The 15,696-nt window shown below is 45.6% G+C and overlaps 3 protein-coding genes across 3 annotated transcripts; 2 read left to right on the forward strand and 1 right to left on the reverse strand.

Moving 5' to 3' along the window:
- Window positions 1–423: 423 nt before the first annotated feature.
- anapc2 (anaphase promoting complex subunit 2) lies at window positions 424–6,068 on the reverse strand. The gene is made up of 14 exons (XM_069525584.1): window positions 5,676–6,068; window positions 4,900–5,149; window positions 4,164–4,485; window positions 3,879–4,011; window positions 3,560–3,779; window positions 3,252–3,371; window positions 2,995–3,112; window positions 2,731–2,909; window positions 2,504–2,645; window positions 2,154–2,229; window positions 1,758–1,961; window positions 1,538–1,670; window positions 1,092–1,333; window positions 424–998 (listed from the first exon to the last, which is right to left on the reverse strand). The coding sequence occupies exons 1-14, from the start codon at window positions 5,772–5,774 to the stop codon at window positions 789–791; spliced, it is 2,448 nt and encodes an 815-aa protein (XP_069381685.1). The 5' UTR covers window positions 5,775–6,068; the 3' UTR covers window positions 424–788.
- Window positions 6,069–6,285: 217 nt separating this feature from the next.
- rnf25 (ring finger protein 25) lies at window positions 6,286–9,989 on the forward strand. Its single transcript, XM_069525585.1, has 10 exons — window positions 6,286–6,402; window positions 6,626–6,697; window positions 7,246–7,342; window positions 7,603–7,670; window positions 7,937–8,006; window positions 8,102–8,173; window positions 8,317–8,463; window positions 8,536–8,625; window positions 8,770–8,907; window positions 9,056–9,989. Exons 1-10 carry the CDS (start codon window positions 6,386–6,388, stop codon window positions 9,737–9,739), a joined length of 1,455 nt encoding a protein of 484 aa, XP_069381686.1. The 5' UTR covers window positions 6,286–6,385; the 3' UTR covers window positions 9,740–9,989.
- A 1,311-nt stretch (window positions 9,990–11,300) lies between these two features.
- kat8 (K(lysine) acetyltransferase 8) lies at window positions 11,301–14,914 on the forward strand. Its single transcript, XM_020110525.2, has 11 exons — window positions 11,301–11,744; window positions 12,138–12,212; window positions 12,466–12,644; window positions 12,724–12,777; window positions 12,913–13,077; window positions 13,211–13,300; window positions 13,521–13,661; window positions 13,786–13,879; window positions 14,128–14,278; window positions 14,372–14,526; window positions 14,685–14,914. Exons 1-11 carry the CDS (start codon window positions 11,435–11,437, stop codon window positions 14,747–14,749), a joined length of 1,479 nt encoding a protein of 492 aa, XP_019966084.1. The 5' UTR covers window positions 11,301–11,434; the 3' UTR covers window positions 14,750–14,914.
- Window positions 14,915–15,696: the final 782 nt, after the last annotated feature.

The following is a 15,696-nucleotide window of genomic DNA, read 5'->3' on the forward strand; positions in this document are numbered from 1 at the left end:
TGTCTGTTAGTGTGGAGTCATTGTTTCAGGAGCAGAACTTGAAGTTTTACTGAAACTTACAAGGTTTTAATTTAAACTAACTTCAGCTCCTTTTACCAGGAGATCGTCATTAAAGTTAAATCAACACTTAAATACTGTGAGCTTGATGTTTGAGTGTGAACAGAACGTTTCCTCCTTCGCTCCCCGAGCGTCTGTTCTCTGTCACTCTGCTGAGTGGGTTCATCTCCTCAACTTTAAAACACGAAGAACTCTGAACAGAGTTTGGTGGATTTGTTTCAGCAGCAGCTCTTCTGGTTCAGGAAGCAGAGGATCATCACTGCTGCTGAAAAATACATTAAGATATAATTTTATAAGATAAAAGATAAGTTTAATCGTCTCCAGCTGGAAACGACAGTGGACAAAAAAAAGTTCAAACTCACAGGAGACATGTCAGAGTTTTTATATTCAAATCACGAGAATGTTCGAAACAACCTGAACTACTTCATCTCCAGCTGCAGCGTCAACGTCTGGATGCTGAGGAGAGTGGAAGTGCTTTTATTTTGAAAACCAAACCTTTCAGAAGAAGAGCCTTCATAAAACGATGCAGCGTTCATGTCACAGGAGAATCCAGTTTGACGAGCTGAAGGAAGTTTCTCTGGAATGTTAAAATCTCTCAGCTTCCGTCAGCCTGAAGCTGAAGCTCAGAACTCGTCTGTGGAACAAACAGTAACTTTGAGCGGAGCTGACATCTGCCAATTCCAGACGACACTTGAATGCAGCGTCACACTGGGACAGTTGCTCCTCCCCCCTCAGTTGGATTTGGGGAGTCTGTAAACGCCGGCAGAGACCATCAGCTGATGCTCCCTGACCTTCCTCTGCAGGAAGGCCTCCAGCTCGTTCACGTCCATCTCCGTGACGACGGGTCCCGTGGCGACGAACATCCGGAGCATGGAGTGGATCCGGTCCAGTGTCATACTGTCCAGGTTGGTCAGCATCGCCTGGATGTAGGCCCAGAACAGCTGGAGGGAGAGAGAGAGAGAGAGAGAGAGAGAGAGAGGGAGATCAAAGTTTTATCATCCTGTGTGTGTGTGTGTGTGTGTGTGTGCACGTACCTGCAGCTTCTCCTCCCTCTGCTCGGACTGGGTGGTGGTGTTGGAGTCTCTCTCCTCGTCGCTGTCGATCAGCATCACTCCTCTCTCCATCTTCTCTTTGGACGAGCCCGTCTCCACGACGTAGTAGCGCCCGGCCGCCTCCTCCCTCAGGACGCCGTGCTGCTGCCACAGAGCGATCTTCCTGTGCACCAGCTCCCTCGGGGCGCCCAGCTTCACGCTCAGCTCCTCCAGCGTCCAGGAGCCTGACGGACGACAAACACATGTTTGATCCACATCCAACGTTTTCTGTCATGGTTCAGATTTCAGGAACTCGGCGTGTTTGATCGATGAACGGAACGTGAAGGAAACGTTGCCTCAGCTCTCACTCCCCCTCGCTCTGCTCGCCACTTCTCAATAACTCTGGAGAACAAAACCAACGGGAATCTGTTTGAGATGAGAGTTCATACTCTTTTCCTGGAAGTGCAGGATGATGGCGGCGTGGATGGGAGACACGGTGAGGTTGGTGAGGGTTCGATCCTCCAGCTCCACGTCCAGAGTGACCGACCCCAGGTGAGGCTTCCAGCTCAGCGTCCTCATCGCCTGAAACCAAGAGCTCATGTTGAGAAACATGTTCAGTGATATTAATGAGAACCAGCAGCTGGTCAGGAAGCAGCAGGTGAACTCCACCTTGAGTTTTTCGTAGCGGTGGGTGTAGGCCTCCATGGCCTGGCAGACGAGCGGCGGCAGCTCCAGCTTCTCCTCCTTCAGCGGCGGCCAGAACTCGGAGGACAGGATGATGGACGACAGGGACAGCGGAGGCTGCTCCTCCTCGCCGAGCCTCGACTCCTCCTCTCGGATGTTACTGTTGATCCTGCGAGAGTCCGCCATGTCCTGGAAGAGACGAGAGGAACGTGTAACCACTTTCATTTTAACAGATCAAACACAATCTGCACATTTAAAAGAAGCTCATCAGCAAATTCAACCTGATAATCCCGTTAAAACATTTCCTCCTTAATCACACTGAGCTCATTACTAATGTCTTTTCTTTTTGTTGAATAAACAGAACATTGGGCTCGAGTTTACCTTCAACATGACCTCACAGTAATGCATGTGAGACTCTCCGAACCTGAGCTTCAGCAGCTCCACGTTACGAATCTCCCTGAAAACACAGAACATCATGTATGTTAAAGAGACGACGACATCATGTGACTGATGCGTCTATACGTCGTCCATCGTCTTCATTTGTTCATGAAAGATTCACTGATGTCTGTTTTCTTCTTGCTCCTGTTGCTCTCACACTGTGGGACTAATTATCTTGTGTGTTGAAATACTCCATAAATCACTGAATCCCAAAGATAATTGATTGAAATGTGTGAATTGACTTGTTTCTGCCTGTAGATTTCGTGTAAGAAGGTCAGAGGACATGTTCAGACCTGGCAGTGTTGTAATTGAGCTGGTGCAGCAGTCTGTCGGCCAGCACGGCTCGGTACTCGTCTATGAAGATGTCCTTGCTGCCGTAGATACTGACCAGCAGACTGATGATGTCCGACGAGCGGCGCTTTGAGCCCATTTTATCTGTAAAATGTCCAGAAAAAGTTCAAGGTCATTCAACGACACGCGGGAGGAGTCACAGAGTCACCGACATGATGCGTTCACTGACCTGGCACAGCATCCGTGGGGTCAGGAGTCCAGTCCTCGGGGTCGTTGCCTTCCTCGTCACTGTCCTGCATCTCCAGAGTCACCGGGTCTCCTCTGGACAGCTCTGATGCTAAGTCAGTGCAGCCCTCAGCGTCACCGGTTAGTCCGGCTACGATCTGCCTCACCGTGTCCTCCCGAGTCCTTAAACGCACCACAGGAGCTTTAACAACACGTAGAAACTGTCATACGTGTTCTACATGTGTGTAAAAAGGACGAAGAGACTCACCTGAGGTATTTGCGGATTGGTTGGCAGGCAACCTGCAGGATGACCATGGACGGGTCCAGCTCTCTGAGCGCCTTGATGGCTGAGATGTAAACTGTGAGGATGTCAGATGTGTGGACGCCTGAGGACGGACGGGGCAACAAAGACAAAAGCTGAAATCAACTTTACATTCAAAGGATTTTCAAACAGCTTCTGGTTTCTTGTCGCTGTGAAAACATGGAACCTTCAAAACACAAACAGATTTCATGATTGAAACAAACCTGGATGCAGTAATCGACTCTCGAAAGCAGATTTTAAAGACGTGAGCAGCTGCTGTCTCTGGTTTGTCCGTTCCAGACAAAACTTCAAGTCCTCGATGGCAGCTTTGGATTCTGGGAAATCTGCAACATGAAAATAAACATGAGGAAACTGGAACCTGCAAATATGAGCCTTTAAAAGTAGTTAATAAAAGTTAAAAACTCTTTCTGCTTTTCAACTCTGACATCTGAGAAAATAGTTTTATTACTGAGTCACGAGTTTCATCCAATTAAATAATAATAACAAGTTTACAGAAATCTTTCTCTCTCACCTCTGATGATGCTGAAGAGCTCCTCGATCCTCATGTTGACGTAGATCCTGCAGAAGAACTGGTGCATGTGGCATCTCCACTGCTTCAGGATGGAGCTGGCCGGCTGCCCGGCCTTGGCGCTGGGAGCGCTGGGTGTGCAGGGGATGCTGGGAGTCGTACCGTCGGCTTCTGCCTTGCTTGCGAACACTTTGCTCAGCCAGCCCAACACCAGCTCCAGCCACTGCTCACACGGCAAATGAAGAAAAGACGAGTGAAACCAAGAGCTGAGGAGCTGAGGAGCAGAGGAGGAGCTTGTCTATCTCACGCTCTCTGGTTTTACCTCCTGGAACTCGAGCAGGAACGAACACTCGTACTCGCCCCGGCAGTGCTGCTCCATCCGCTGCTCAATGAGCTTGTGGAGGATGGAGGTGACGGCCTCTGAGCTGACCCACTCCAGCAGCTGCAGTTTGGAACTAAAACCACACAATGACATCACACGCATGTGCAACACGTTGTACATGTTTAGATACACGCTTGAAACACAACACACACTGTAGGGTTAATGTTTTACTGAGACACAAAAGTCACAACATGTTTCTTGGATGAAGAAACTTTGAGGACTCACAGAATGTGGCTGAGCTCCTGCAGTTGATCCAGAGCCTCCCGACACCAGCACTGCTGTGATGGGACCCCACAGCCCCGGCAGACCCCCCCCTCTGGGACCTCAGGAGCCTCGGCCCCTTCCTCCCCCACCCCCTCCTGGTTCATATAGACAGAGAACGTCCGGCTGTAAAACTCCAGCACTCGCTCCTGGAGCACCGGTGACGGAGAGAAGAGGAGGAGGGCCCTGATGATGGTGAAGGCCCGCTCCTGGAGGCCCCGGGGCCCCGGGCCACTGAGACCACCACGACCCTCTTCCTGCCACGTCCCCAGCCGCTCCAGACCACCTGAAGGGAAGAAGAGGGGCTGTTTGAATTCTTCTGCTGCTCCAATGATATTTACCTCCACCAGGGGGTGCTGCGTTTTCACCCCGTGTTTGTTGGTTGGTTTGTTTATTTGTAAACAAGATTACATAAAAATAAATGGAGGGATTTCCGGTGGTGGACGGAGAAGAGCTCATCAGACTTTTTGGTGGATCCAGGAATCAGTTAATTTTCTTTAACATTGAGAGAACAGAGGTTTTCAAATGTCTCCTGATCTGTGAGAGAACAGTTCAGAGACCTTGATGAAGACGATCAGACATCGATGAGTGAGTGTGTGAGTTGGTGCAGCTTGGATGAGTCTAAAGTGGCAGTTGGGCCTTGGTGGAGGTTTGAGCTCTACTGAGGGACTTTCTACTTCCTCATGTTTCCTGTACTTGCCCAGGAACGGTTCCAGTCGGTCCAGCAGCGTCCGAAAGGCGGTGAGGAGAACCCAGGCCCTGTCTCTTTCCTCCAGCTCGTTCTCTGGCTGCTTGAGTCCGGACCAGAACTCAGGAACCACAGACGACGACAAACGCATCTGCAGAGTCTCCAGCAGCCAGCCGCCGAGCAGCCGCCCCAGACCGTGAGCGCACAGCAGGGCCAGGGAGTCCGAGAGGCCCGGCTCCGTCACCGAGCTGCAGGGAGACACCTGAAGAGAAACCAGGGTTCAGTGATTCTGATCCGACACAATACACAGTCAGTCAGGTCGACAGGTAGGTGGTTAGATGGATAATCAGTTAGGTAGGTAGGTGGTTGGTTAGATAGTAGGTTAGTTAGGGAGTTAGATGGTTAGTGGGTGGGTATAATTTATTGATCCTACACTGAGTTGATTTAACTGATGTTTGAGCTCCACTGAGCAGAATGAGCTGCTGGATGTGGTTTTCAGGAGGAATCTGTTCAGAACAACCTTCACTGAGATGGAGACAGTAAACTTTGACTTCAGTCCACGTCAGTGAACGTACTGACACTGAGACAGAACAACAGGAAACACAGGTAAACAAAGACAAAAACGTGGAAACAAACGTCCCGAATTTAACCGAACAACTCGACTGATCGGTGAACAGTCCCGAGTCACATCCACGTGTGAGTGAACCGGTGTCACACGTGAGGAGAATATTAAATCGGGAGAAATGTGAGTGGAGTTCGGCTGCTTCTGGTCCCGGGGATAAACTCACCAGAGCCGCGGTGACACTTTCCCACGCGTCCGCGACCCCGTGATGAGACGCGGCTCCAGAAACCTCCGCCGAGTCGGACTCCATCGCACTGTCCTCCATCTTCTTTATTTTATCTGTTTATCACGTTCTTCACTCACTTTATTTCCCACAAACACACAACGGGCTAAGCTAACGTGAGCGTCGAGTCGCTATGACGTCACACACGTTCATCTGCAGGGGCGCATTTTTTTAATTGACGTCATTAAATATGAATTAAACAAGAATCACGACAGCTCGTGTCACTGGTGTTGTGGAAATAAAGTAATAAAGTCAAATAACTTTTTATAAAGAATCTGGTAACGACACATGATGTCTTCTTCTTCTTCTTCTTCTTCTTCTTCTTCTCCTTCTCAGGCGCGCCCCCTACAGTCTCTCAGGTGGTATTGGATCTTCTTCGCAGCTTCAGACTCATAAAACAAAGATTTTCTTCTTTTATTGTTATTTGTATTCATTTTTATTCAGTTTATATTTTGCTGATTCTCTTATGTTGTAGGGTGTTTTGAGGTAATTGTACCTTCATTGTGTGTATTTGTAATAAACTGGAATAAAAACAAAGACCATCATCGTACTTTGTGTATTTGTAATGCATTTGAAATGTCTGTCTACGACACTTCCGGTCCCTTGTTTTACCAGCAGCTCCCCCCAGCGGCTCCCACAGGAACTTCACCATCATGGCAGCGGAGAGCGAGTGAGTTTGTTGACATTTAGTCTCTTTTCTCTTCTCGGACATTTGTTCGTGTCCTGACTCGTTGTTCTTTGTTCTCTGCTGCTTCAGAGTCGCTCATTGTTTCACGTCAAACTCTCACAGCGTGTCGCAGGCTCTGACGAAGCTACTTTAGCTCACACGCTAACGTTAGCTTAATGTGTGCTGTGTGAAAACCGTTCAAATGAACCGTTTTGTTTCTCCGCAGTGTTTTGTCTGAGATCGAGGTGCTGGAGTCGATCTACCTGGAAGAACTGCAGGTGGACAGGAGACACGACGGGTGAGACAGACACACAGACAGTGAGAGAGACACAGACAGTGAGACAGATTCACAACAAGTGAGACAGATTCACAAACACTGAGACAGACACACAAACACTGAGAGAGACACACAAACAGTGAGACAGACACACAAACAGTGAGAGAGACACACAAACAGTGTGAGACACACAAACAGTGAGAGAGACACACAAACACTGAGACAGACACACAAACACTGAGAGAGACACACAAACAGTGAGACAGACACACAAACAGTGAGAGAGACACACAAACAGTGTGAGACACACAAACAGTGAGAGAGACACACAAACACTGAGACAGACACACAAACACTGAGGACAGACACACTAGCACTAAATCAAACGCACAGACACAAACACTAATGTTAATTATAAGAATCATCATGATGATAATATAAATATAATAATGGCTGAAAACAATCACATAAAATTCTTTCAGTGAGAAAAAGTTTTAAGAGATGAAATATTTTCTATATTTGATCAATTCTCTGCCGTTCTTCTGATGACTTGAATTAAACCTCTTCAGGGGCTGGGAGGTGAGTCTGGTCCTGTACCCGTCCACAGCGGAGGACTCCGTCTCTCAGTTTGTCCGTCTCACTCTGACTTTGACGCTGGATCAGCAGGTACGCGCTCCGTTCTCCGGTCCGGCCGTGAAGTAACTGCAACATTCCGGATTGAGAGGGAAACATTTTCTTGCTCATAAATGAAAGTTGTATTTGTCAGGTGGTGTTTACTGAAACAGTGAGTTCTAAAATAATAATCATTTGTGTCACCTCATTAAAGAGAAGGATGGTAAAATATGTGTTTGTTTTAATCATTACTTTTATTTGTAATGCTGATGAACATGAGGTATGAGTCTCTTTCTCTCTTTTTCTTTTTCTAGTATCCATCGTCTTCTCCACACATCTCCATTCATAACCCTCGGGGACTTTCTGATGACAAGCTCAGCAGGTAACGACCTGAAACTTCAGACAGATCCGACTCTGAGCTGTTTTCAAACACGAGTCAGTTTGTGAAGCAGCAGATTGTCCGACTCGTTCACAACAACAGGAACATGTGGGGAATGAGGGGTGGAGCCTGTAGAGCAGCAGGAGGCGGGACATGGCGACTCTCCAAATAGTTCATGTCTGAAACAGCTGCAGTTTGTCTTTGTCTCACAGTTTTCTTTATAGAATGAGTGTAAAACCTAATAATCATGTGCAACTCTTTTCTCTTAGTGTCCAGAAGTGTCTTCAGTTGGAGGCTCAGTCCAGTCTGGGCTCACCAGTGTTGTATCAGCTCATTGAGGTCACTATATATCATCTATTGTCACACAATTTAAGAAATGTTCAGGATCATTTCAGTGGATCATAATCTGCGTCGATGTCTTTTCTCTTCTTCAGAAAGCAAAAGAAATCCTGACTGAAAGTAATATTCCTCATGGAAACTGTGTCATTTGTCTTTATGGGTTTAAGGTATGTTTGTGTTTCCACATTCCCTTCAAATTGTCAAACATAGACACTGATACAGATATGTTAGTTTTTATAAAATTAATATTGATTCACCAAGTGGGAACAGACACAGAATTTATCAAACCCGTTCATGCTGCTGTTTTCAGGAGGGAGAGACGTTCACCAAGACGAGCTGCTATCACTATTTCCACTCCCACTGCCTCGGACGTTACGCCAGCCACTCTGAGACGGAGCTCCGCCAGAGGGAGAGGGAGTTAGAGGAGGATAAGACCAGGGAGAGGACAGACTATCTGGTCTGAAATAAGATTCATAGATTAATAACTGATCAATGAAATCCTGATTACTCACTTCGAGTCCTCTTTCAGGAGCTGGCTGTGGTGTGTCCGGTGTGTAGAGAGCCTCTGGCGTATGATGTTGATCAGCTTCTGTCGTCTGCTGCTCCTCAGCTGCCTGAGGTGAGACTGACTTGTAATCATGTCAGTATCAGGGTCACTAACGACCCCACAGTGAGGCACTCTCTAAAGTCGAGGAGGAACGTTCAATCTCAACAGTTTCACCGATTTGAAAAATTATGAATATGTGTTGTGTTTTTCACTCAGCTGGACGAAGCTGCGATTGGTTTAAATTTTCAACGGAAGTGGGTCGGACTGCAGAAGCTCCTGGAAAAGCAGAGATCTAAAGGTGGAATCATCGACCCGGAGGTGGAGTCAAATCGATTTCTGATCCATATCAATGAGGTGAGTGGGGATCGTAAAGAACATGGCGTCATTTTAGACCCACACCTGATACAAGTAAGAACCAAGAACTGTGAGCAGTGGAAACATTACACATCAGTACAAAGCTGCTTAACTAAGACTGAGTCCACATGATGTTATTTTATAACAGGCTCCGTCTGTCGCCGAAAATGGAAGCCTGGATGTAGATATCTCCACTGGCTCTGCGGCTCCGTCTGCCTCTACGGTGTCGTCTGATGAAACTGGAGTCAGAGCGGATCAGTTTGATCCTGGACTGTCCCACTGCAGAGGCAGCGCTCAGGGCCAGAGGCGTCACAACCACTTTCGGGGCCCAAGGAGAGGAGGCCGGTCCAGGCCTCAGCACGGCCGAGCTGCCCCCGTCACAGATCAGCTGGACAAACTCTCTCTGTCTTCAGACTGCACTGACAGACCCATCAAAGTTCCAGCTCAGAGAAATCTCAGCTATCACATGCAAGTAAATGCTGACTCATGTCAGCTGAAGATGAGCAGGGACGTCTACGCTGAGGAAGAGACACTCGTTCCTCTAGACGGTCAACCAGGGTGCAAGTCTGGTTTGGGAAATGAATCCTCAAAAGATGCTGCAGACTCTGCGGGCGGCCGTGCTCATCGTGGAAGGAGGAGAGGTCCTCACCGATCGGTCACACACAGCGGGGGCCCCGGGCCTGGTCGATACCACTGGGAGGGGCGATCTCCTAGAAGCAGGGGAGGGGCCAATAACCACCACAACAGAGGAGCTGCGCCCCAGCGGAGACACAGCAGGGGGTTCCAACAGAGGGTGGGGGAGAGAGAGCAGGGGAGGGAGGAGGTGCTATGACAAAGGGCTACAGGAGGGCCGAAGAACAAATGTAAATGTGCCTCCATGATGAGTTTGCATCAATTAAAGCCCTGCAGCAGAAATGACGTTCTCTGTGGTGTCCTCTCCTCCAGTATGTCGCCCTCTCCCTGGTCTCTGATTGGTCCTGTCACGCACACTGAGGTCAGATACAGACGGCTGTCGTCTTTGGTTGTGATGCAATTTGACTTGAGAGAAACACAAATTAAATGTTCTCTGGATGAAAGTGTCACTTGGTGTCTTTGATTTCATTGTCATGATACGGTTCGTCCCAGGACTGTGGCAGATGAAATATATTTCTCTTTAAGTTGTGTGATTTGAATCAACTGAAGATTTGTAGACGTTAACAACTCTACACAGACTGAGGTGAGAGGGGCGGAGTTTGTACCATTAAACTACATTTAGGACGTCAATACTTTTATCTACAGTTTCTGCAACTGGTCATTTTTCTGATTGAAAATGTAAATACATTTTATCCTAGTGTATTTGTACAGACAGTACTTTTACACACTAAAGAGTTAATATTACACCGTGGTTCTCTAACTCCTCAAACATTAACGGACTGATGACAATTAGGTTTATTTTGAAATACTAAATGTTTCTGTGTGTATGATGCCTGGATGACTATTACATTCTATTATATTTATAATATTCTATTGATTCTATTCTATTTTATTCTATTTATAATATTCTATTGATTCTATTATATTTTATTCTATTTATAATATTCTATTGATTCTATTATATTTTATTCTATTTATAATATTCTATTGATTCTATTATATTATATTCTATTGATTCCATTATATTTATAATATTCTATTGATTCTATTATATTTATAATATTTTATTATATTTATAATATTCTATTGATTCTATTCTATTTTATTTATAATATTTTATTATATTTATAGTATTTTATTATATTTAGAATATTTTATTATATTTATAATATTCTATTGATTCTATTATATTATATTTATAATATTTTATTATATTTATAATATTATATTGATTATTTTCTATTATATTTATAATATTTTATTATATTTATAATATTCTATTGATTCTATTATATTTATAATATTTTATTATATTTATAATATTCTATTGATTCTATTATATTATATTTATAATATTCTATTGATTCTATTATATTTTATTTATAATATTTTATTATATTTATAATATTCTATTGATTCTATTATATTATATTTATAATATTTTATTATATTTATAATATATTGATTATTTTCTATTATATTTATAATATTTTATTATATTTATAATATTCTATTGATTCTATTATTTTCTATTATATTTATAATATTTTATTATATTTATAATATTTTAATATATTTATAATATTTTAATATATTTATAATATTCTATTGATTCTATTATATTTTATTTATAATATTTTATTATATTTATAATATTCTATTGATTCTTTAACAAATGTAAATGACGTCATCGTGTTATTGCAATAAAGTTGAAAAAACAACGCGGCGCAAAGACTCATGGGAGCTGTAGTCTGTGAAGGCTGGGGGAGGAGCCACGGGTGGGAGTGTGTCGTGTCCCCGCCGCCATCTTGTCTGTTGTGTTGTTGAGGACCGGCCCCTGTGGACGAGAGGAATGTGCGCAGGTCTGTGCGGGTGAGCTCGAACCCGCGGGGTCATGATGACTGGCGGCAGCGACTTCCACAAGAACTACAACAAGGAGCCGGAGTGCGTGATGGAGCTGGAGTCCGGCCACATGGAGGCTGAGCGCGGGGAGCTGGACTCCTCCGTCCCGGCCGCCTGCTCCTCTAACGGCAGCGGCGGGGAGGAGGACGAGGCGGAGGCCGTCGGCCGCGGCAGACAAGCCGGGGGCTCCGGTAGTCAGCACACGCCGGACGGAGGTGGCATCCTCGGCGGCTGCAGAGAGCAAGAAGTGTCGGTGGAGATCGGAGAAACGTATTTATGTCAAAGAGCCGATAAAACATGGCGTGAGTTGAGTTTCTGTTTGTCTCAGATTCCGCACGAGAGAAATTCAATTTAAATTAATACTAATAATAATTAATACTCCCTGAATGTTTGAAATCATTCATTTATTCTTACTGAGCTTCATTGGACTTTCGTGTTGAATTAACGTGAACCGCATCATTGTAAACAGCACGTGAGCCGCTTCGAAGTCTTCCGGTTTCACTGGAGAAAACAAACTTTAACTTTCGGTTTGGTGCATCGTGAGTTTTGCCGAATTGAAGAATGGCACATGTGATTTAACTCCAAGTTTAATTTACTCACAAACCGGTTTTATTTGTTGGCTTATTGTTAAAGGGAATCCCAAAGTGCTGTGAATCCTAGTGGAGTTTGGTTGGATGTGTGGTTTGTTTCCTCAGACACAGCCGAGGTGATTCAGTCCAGACTGAACGAGCAGGAGGGCAGAGAGGAGTTCTACGTTCACTATGTGGGATGTAAGTACACAACTTCATGTGACACACACCATCAGACATCACCCCCCCACGTGCTGCTGCCACACATCACGGTTGCTATGGTTACACCTGGAGTTCTCCAGCCTCTGAACCAGAGACTCGTGTGAACTGGTCTCGTTTTATTTTGAAAACTCCCGTTTCGTGTTTTAGCCCGAACACAAACTTTAGTAAACGATGGCGGCCCCACGTTCTCTTCTGATTGGACGCCACCTTAACGTCCGTTCTTTGTCGACAGTCAACAGGCGCCTGGACGAGTGGGTGGGAAAGGCCCGACTGGCGCTAACCAAGACGGTGAAGGACGCAGTGAGGAAGAGCACGGAGATCGGGAGCGTCGGGGACTTGGGCGACCAGCCCGAACGGAAGATCACTCGCAACCAGAAGCGGAAACACGATGAGATCAACCACGTGCAGAAGGTGGAGATCTTCTTCTCGTTGTCTTTGTCGACGCTCGTCAGTTGGATGGTGCGGGATTCATCTTCTTCTTTATTTGCAGACGTATGCAGAGATGGACCCAACGACCGCTGCACTGGAGAAGGAGCACGAGGCGGTAAGGTGGAGTGTGTGTCTGTGTGTGTGTGTGTGTGTGTGTTTATAAGTGTCCTGTGTGTTGTCCGAGATGTTTCCGATGTTCAGTCGACTTATTGTAATAACTTCACTGGCACCGTCCCCGTGTCTCTGACAGATCACCAAAGTGAAATATGTGGATAAGATCCAGATCGGAAACTTTGAGATTGATGCCTGGTACTTCTCACCATTTCCAGAGGATTATGGGAAACAGCCCAAACTGTGGATCTGCGAGTACTGTCTGAAATACATGAAGTATGAGAAGACCTTCAGACATCACCTGGTCAGTGCTGGATTAAATGCTTTACTTTGATTCTGGAGTTTTATGAGTCATGTGCATCTATCAGTGCGTTTAACATTGCATCTCTGGAGACCTGAATACAAGAGGTTTGACCCTGTGACCTTTGTCTCTTCAGTCTAACTGTCAGTGGAAGCAGCCTCCAGGTAAAGAAATCTATAGGAGGAGCAACATATCAGTGTTTGAAGTGGATGGACGAGACCACAAGGTGAGAACGTCTCCGGTCTGCTAGAGAATAAAACGGGTTCATCTGTTGAAAGTGGAAATGACTCTGAATGATCATAACTGATAAACGAACATCAGCTGTGTTGAAGAAACTAGAGACAAAAGCTCCTGAGGACAAAGTGTCCTGACGTCATAAAGTGAGAAGAGGAGACGTTTGTATCTGTGATGATGTCGTTCTGACTAAGTGTCGTCTCTGTTTGCAGATCTACTGTCAGAATCTCTGTCTGCTAGCGAAACTGTTCCTCGACCACAAGACGCTTTATTTTGACGTGGAGCCGTTTATCTTTTACATCCTCACTGAAGTCAACAAACAGGGGGCGCACATAGTCGGATACTTCTCCAAAGTGAGTCTCGTCGCTGGGCTCCGTTTTAGTTTCCAGTGTTTTTGCTGTGAAGTGGATTTCATCCGTTTTCATGACAGATTTTAAAAACGTGGACGAGTCCCTCACTGTTGTATTTGGTTTCCAGGAGAAAGAGTCTCCAGACGGGAATAACGTGGCGTGTATTCTCACGCTGCCGCCGTACCAGCGCCGAGGCTACGGAAAGTTTCTCATAGCTTTCAGTAAGTGATGCAACCTAACGTGTGTATCTGCACCAAAGCTGCTGTTGGATAATATTCATTGATTTTTCTATGAATTCAAACGATAACATGAGAAGTTGCAAACTTTCCCACAAAAATACGAAAAACTCCAAAATCGAATTGTGTCATGAATCTGTCCTGTGATTGTAGAAAGCCGGCGTGAATAGTGTCACCTGAGAGTTAACATTGTGTGTGTGTGTGTGTGTGTGTGTGTGTGTGTGTGTGTGTAGGTTACGAGCTGTCTAAGCTGGAGAGCACCGTGGGTTCTCCAGAGAAGCCTCTGTCTGATCTGGGGAAGTTGAGCTACAGAAGCTACTGGTCCTGGGTTCTGTTGGAGATCCTGAGGGACTTCAGAGGAACGCTGTCCATCAAAGACCTCAGGTAGAAACACGCTGTTTCCAAACGCCACAACCATCCTGTCACTTCCTGCCCAGACCCCGATCCTCACGCCCCCCCCCCTCTGTTGATCCCCAGCCAGATGACCAGCATCACGCAGAGTGACATCATCAGCACGCTGCAGTCGCTCAACATGGTGAAGTACTGGAAAGGTCAACACGTTATCTGTGTGACGCCCAAACTGGTGGAAGAGCATCTGAAGAGCGCCCAGTACAAGAAACCACCAATCACAGGTGAGGGGGAGGCTGGTCGAGCAGGTGTGTGGGCGGGGCCTGGACACCACGGCTCCGCTCCACCATCACTGCTGCTCAGAGGAAGTGGATTCATGTCATTATCTGTGTTTCATGATGTAACCATGTGATGTAACCATGTGACGTCGTCTCTCCCACAGTCGACACTATGTGTTTGAAGTGGGCGCCTCCCAAAAATAAACAAGCCAAGTTGTCGAAGAAGTGACAGACGGATCGAGGACACGTGTCCGTCAGTGAGGTCATCATCTGCCAACTTCCACTTCTTCCACCTCGACCGGCGAAACCCCCGAACCTGCTGTAATAAAACCCTCTGTACATAATGATTAGTAGCATCTGTCTGTATTTTCTTAAATATATGTGAAAAAACAAACACGGCTCCTGTTTACTTCTTTCAACCGAGTTCTGAAAGTCCGTCACTCAAATGTAATAATAATAATAATATATGTAGATTATTACATTTTGAGAAGCTGATGAAACCAGTGGTGGAGCTGGTTCACCTGAGCTTCACCCGATGAAGACAAAAGTTTGTTCACCACAGAAACTCGAAGCTGTGAATCTACGATGAGGAGAAGAGATTTTAAATCGCAGGTGTCGGATGTTTGAACCCGGTGAACAGGTGATCGCTGGAGAACAGGTGCAGGTGAGTGATTTCAATGAATCCTCAATCATCAGAGTTTTATTTCTTTCTGTCGTTGCAGCAGCTTTAACTTCACGCAGCTGCGTGTCATCAAACACACGAACGTCCAGACATCTCCAGGTTCAGCACTTTAATAAGTTCAGTGTGAGTCTGATGCAGCGGAACAAACACACGAGGGCAGCAGCCTCAAGGTTTCCTCTTTCATGGAGTTCTTCCTGTTCCGTCAACAAAATGGAAAAACTTGCTCAGAAGATAAACAGAAATAAATCAGAAGTACGACACAGTTTATAAATGTGTTGTTACTGATCTCGTGCTCTGAACATTTGAACGGTTGAACTCGCTGGTAGAAGTTGATTTACAGATGAAATCACAGAAATATTTAATGTCAGTCAGAACAACAGCAGATTATTTCTTAATGTGACGTTAGTGAATGTTGGTTAATCTTGTGTTTAGTGCGTCTGTGTGTTTTTATGTGAGGAGTCAACATCACTTCAATCCTTCTGATTCTTTCAGGC

Source organism: Paralichthys olivaceus, chromosome 5, assembly GCF_024713975.1.
Source record: "Paralichthys olivaceus isolate ysfri-2021 chromosome 5, ASM2471397v2, whole genome shotgun sequence".
Classification (NCBI taxonomy): Eukaryota; Metazoa; Chordata; class Actinopteri; order Pleuronectiformes; family Paralichthyidae; genus Paralichthys; species Paralichthys olivaceus.

Bases quoted from the DNA above. Each gene is read 5' to 3' on its own strand.
- kat8 (XM_020110525.2), top strand. From the start codon at position 11,435: ATGATGACTGGCGGCAGCGACTTCCACAAGAACTACAACAAGGAGCCG. The intron at 11,745-12,137 runs GTGAGTTGAGTT...TTGTTTCCTCAG, and splicing joins AAGAGCCGATAAAACATGGC to ACACAGCCGAGGTGATTCAG. The intron at 13,301-13,520 runs GTGAGAACGTCT...CTCTGTTTGCAG, and splicing joins TGGATGGACGAGACCACAAG to ATCTACTGTCAGAATCTCTG.
- anapc2 (XM_069525584.1), bottom strand. From the start codon at position 5,774: ATGGAGGACAGTGCGATGGAGTCCGACTCGGCGGAGGTTTCTGGAGCC. The intron at 5,150-5,675 runs GTGAGTTTATCC...GTTTCTCTTCAG, and splicing joins AAAGTGTCACCGCGGCTCTG to GTGTCTCCCTGCAGCTCGGT. The intron at 999-1,091 runs GTACGTGCACAC...CTCTCCCTCCAG, and splicing joins AGAGGGAGGAGAAGCTGCAG to CTGTTCTGGGCCTACATCCA.
- rnf25 (XM_069525585.1), top strand. The intron at 7,343-7,602 runs GTACGCGCTCCG...TTCTTTTTCTAG, and splicing joins CTTTGACGCTGGATCAGCAG to TATCCATCGTCTTCTCCACA. The intron at 8,174-8,316 runs GTATGTTTGTGT...TGCTGTTTTCAG, and splicing joins TTTGTCTTTATGGGTTTAAG to GAGGGAGAGACGTTCACCAA.